The 3,646-nt window shown below is 41.1% G+C and overlaps 1 protein-coding gene across 6 annotated transcripts in view; it reads left to right on the top strand.

Annotated features, from left to right (window-relative positions):
* Positions 1-964: 964 nt before the first annotated feature.
* tmem68 (transmembrane protein 68) overlaps positions 965-3,646 on the top strand; it is a 25,486-nt gene continuing 22,804 nt past the window's right edge. The window contains exons 1-4 of one of the 6 annotated variants that reach the window (XM_014020380.1): positions 965-1,080; positions 1,761-1,948; positions 2,829-3,002; positions 3,305-3,404. In XM_014020380.1, coding sequence (XP_013875834.1) covers positions 1,889-1,948; positions 2,829-3,002; positions 3,305-3,404 — 334 coding nt within the window. In that variant the 5' untranslated portion in view covers positions 965-1,080; positions 1,761-1,888. The other 5 variants (XM_014020375.1, XM_014020376.1, XM_014020377.1 and 2 more) reach the window with 5 other exon arrangements.

Below are 3,646 nucleotides of genomic sequence, written 5' to 3'. Positions count from 1 at the left end.
GCCCTATGCAGAGGTTTTTTCATAAACACCATAGTGTGTCACAGTGTGGATATAATATGATGTTTTTGCTTTTTTCCTCATCTTCCCTCATGTGTTTTTTTTAGTTTTTCTGTTGTTCTGTTTTTAAGGTAGCGCAACTGTGTTTGCTGCATGACCTGTCTTAACTGCCCCTTCCCCCCTTCCATGAATGTACAGCATCTTGTGAATTTATTTCTGTGAAAGGCGCTATATAAATAAAATTTTACTTACTTACTTACTAACTTACTTACTTACTCACTTATTTACTAACTAAAGGATTCGAAATGTTTGTGAAACCCTGGTCTCGTATGAGCCTGAAGGAGCGATCCACTTTAATCCAGGGAGTAAGATTGTGGAACAGCATAGAAGATGAGGTTAAAAATGCCAGAACCTTGTATATATTGAAGAGAATGATAAAAACTAGTATTCTGAAGAAATATGGAGAAGTATAAGTGAATTCAAGCTAATTGTTGTTTGAGTTGGTGTCTTAAATTTTGTTTTTAGTTCATTTTTAAGTGTGTTGAGTTGTTTTGATTTTTGTTGTATTTTACTTTTCGTTTGAGCACATTTTGGGTATAAAAGGGGTCAGATATTATAAGATTTATTCTTCTGCTGCCTTTAGTTTTATCTGATTTTATTGTGACTGTATGTTTTTTGTACTTTGTTAATTTGTGTTTCAAATGAAATGAATAAAGTGAAGTGAGTTGAGGCTCCTTAGTTCTGTTGATTTGTTCAAGTTTTTATCACAAGTTGTTTTCATGCTCCAAAAAACTGAAGTTGTCAGAAACACCAGAACAGTTCCAGATGTTTAGTCACATCACTCATTTAATTAAAGTAAAGTGAAACACGGCTTGTTCGCCTGCGATTATCAGTGGAACCTTAGTTACCTTTGCCAGTTTCCAGGGGCGCAAAACCTTTGTGACACAGCTGGTGTTACATTGAAATGTGTCCGGGTTAAAGAGCAGCTGGCTGACGTTAGATGTCAGATGTTTGTGTTGTGTTGAATCACAGCGGGAACAGGAAGCTCGTCTGTTTTCTGCTCTAACACTGTGGACCTACAAGGTAATCCTTCAGTTTTCTTTATTTCTAATCTCTCTACTGTGACCTGAGATGTTCACGGTCCTGTCAGCCGGCAGCTCGGTCATTATTTACCTGTTAGTGTTAGTAAAATAACTCATACATCTCAGGACTGACCGCTGAGTGTTAGTGGGGATCGTTGTTATCACCGCCGACACTAGAGGTGATCATGTTTATAGTTTGTTTGTCTTCAGGTATCTGTTTGTTAGCTGAAAATCTTATTATCCACAGGTTGGATTTGAGTTCAACTCATAATTATTACAGATTTACGTTTACAGCTGATTAACCTCTGAAGTCAGACCATTCAAGATGGCCGCCACAACACAGCTACTAACTAACCCTAACCAGAAATGACTCGTTCAGTTCATCTGACAAATACTGAGCTAAAATTTGGTTTATTAGCAGCTCAGACGGACCTCAACACATATTCTGACTGATAACTGACTGTGTAACTGAGCTTTCTTTATCATTTTAAAATGTACTCTTTAGATTCAGTTCTCTGAGCAAAACCACTGGCTGGAATATAATTTAAATAGTCCAGAATGTGCTGTAACAATGGTGTGTGTTCAGATAATCTGATCAATTTATTACTTTAAATTAAACAAAACCATTAAATGAATCTGAAAACCAACAATAAAAAAACTTCATGTTTGTGCTTTCTTTAGACACTCCATGAAGTCTGATCCAGTCCTCCGAGGTCTTTAGACTCACCATGGCTGATGTTGTCCTCTGAAGTCTGTAGATGCAGTCTGATTCGGTTTTCTGAGGTTTGATCTGACTGCAGCCCAGCAGGATGGCAGACAGTGGGAACCAGTCCTGTTTACTGGGATCACAGGACACTGTCTCCTTCATGGTAGGACTTTCTTTAATTAGATTTAAAACAATCAGATGGATCAGGCAGGTTTTATGCCTGTATTTGAAGGGTTTACACTAGTATCTAATGGGTTTGTGTCTGTATCTGTGGTGTTTACACCAGTATCTGATGGAGTTACATCTGTGTCTGACAGGTTTATGCCTGTGTCTGTGAGGTTTACACATGTATCTGTCAGGTTTACACATGTATCTGACAGGTTTACACATGTATCTGTCAGGTTTACACATGTATCTGACAGGTTTACACATGTATCTGACAGGTTTACACATGTATCTGTTGGGGTTTATGCCTGTATCTGTGAGGTTTACACATGTATCTGTGAGGTTTACGCCTGTATCTGTGAGGTTTACCCCTCTACCTGTGAGGTTTATGCCTGTACCTGTGAGGTTTACGCCTGCACCTGTGAGGTTTACGCCTGCACCTGTGAGGTTTACGCCTGCACCTGTGAGGTTTACGCCTGCGCCTGTGAGGTTTACGCCTGCGCCTGTGAGGTTTACGCCTGCGCCTGTGAGGTTTACGCCTGCGCCTGTGAGGTTNGTGAGGTTTACGCCTGCGCCTGTGAGGTTTACGCCTGCGCCTGTGAGGTTTACGCCTGCGCCTGTGAGGTTTACGCCTGCGCCTGTGAGGTTTACACCTGCATCTGTGAGGCTTACGCTTGCGTCTGTGAGGTTTACGCCTGCGTCTGTGAGGTTTACGCCTGCGTCTGTGAGGTTTACGCCTGTACCTGTGAGGTTTACGCCTGTACCTGTGAGGTTTTCACCCATTGAGAGTCCTGCTAATGTGACATAGGTGTTTAGATCATTCTTTAACTGGGACACATACTTGGACTCATTAAAGGACCTGTTTTTTGGGTCTACAGGTGTGTTTGTTTCGTGCCTGGGAAGAATGGGCTGGCCTTGAGCAGGTGGAAGACTACCTGAGTTTTCTGGAGTATCTGTTGTGGGTCTTCACCCCCCTCATTATTGTTTTCATCGTGCCATTCCTCATTGTTATTCTCCTTTACCTCTCCATACTCTTCCTTCATGTCTATAAGGTACGTAAACACCATTTCACTGTATAAACACTGAATTCTAACGTCAAGAATTTTATTGTAATATGCACAACAAACACTGGTTAAACCCCAATCAAAGCTAAAATAAAGAAAGAACTACACATAACTGTTAAACTGGAGTCAAATTTGTGAGTGCTATATACAATCAGCATATAGTTGTTTAATATTGTTATTGTTTGTTTTAGAATGTGCTGATGACACTCTTCAGTTATCTGTGATGACATATTGATGGGATAAATGTGGACAAATGTTTGTAAATGTGATTTGATTCTTGGTTCTGTCAGAGGAAGAATCAGCTGAAGGAGGCGTACTGCAACAACCTGTGGGACGGAGCCAGAAAAACACTGGCCATCCTGTGGGACGGACACGGAGCCATTTGGCACGGTAAGCCCCTTCGTGGCTCAGTGACGGCTCCAACACACTGAAGATGTTGAACTCCTAAAACTACTGGGTTAGTGTCAGTGTTGGGTTTTTTAGGTGAACTACATGATGCTGTACGACTGAAACACAACACAATACAAGGTGACCACCAGCTCTAAAACTGTAATGCTGCGTTCACACCAAACGTGATTTCAGCATCAGGCGCAGCAGGTTTACATACAAAGTCTATGGTGGACGCGCTTCAA

Source organism: Austrofundulus limnaeus, unplaced genomic scaffold (assembly GCF_001266775.1).
Source record: "Austrofundulus limnaeus strain Quisiro unplaced genomic scaffold, Austrofundulus_limnaeus-1.0 Scaffold250, whole genome shotgun sequence".
Lineage (NCBI taxonomy): Eukaryota > Metazoa > Chordata > Actinopteri > Cyprinodontiformes > Rivulidae > Austrofundulus > Austrofundulus limnaeus.
The sequence above is the reverse complement of the archived record's forward strand: the minus strand, read 5'-3'. Positions and strand labels throughout refer to the sequence as shown.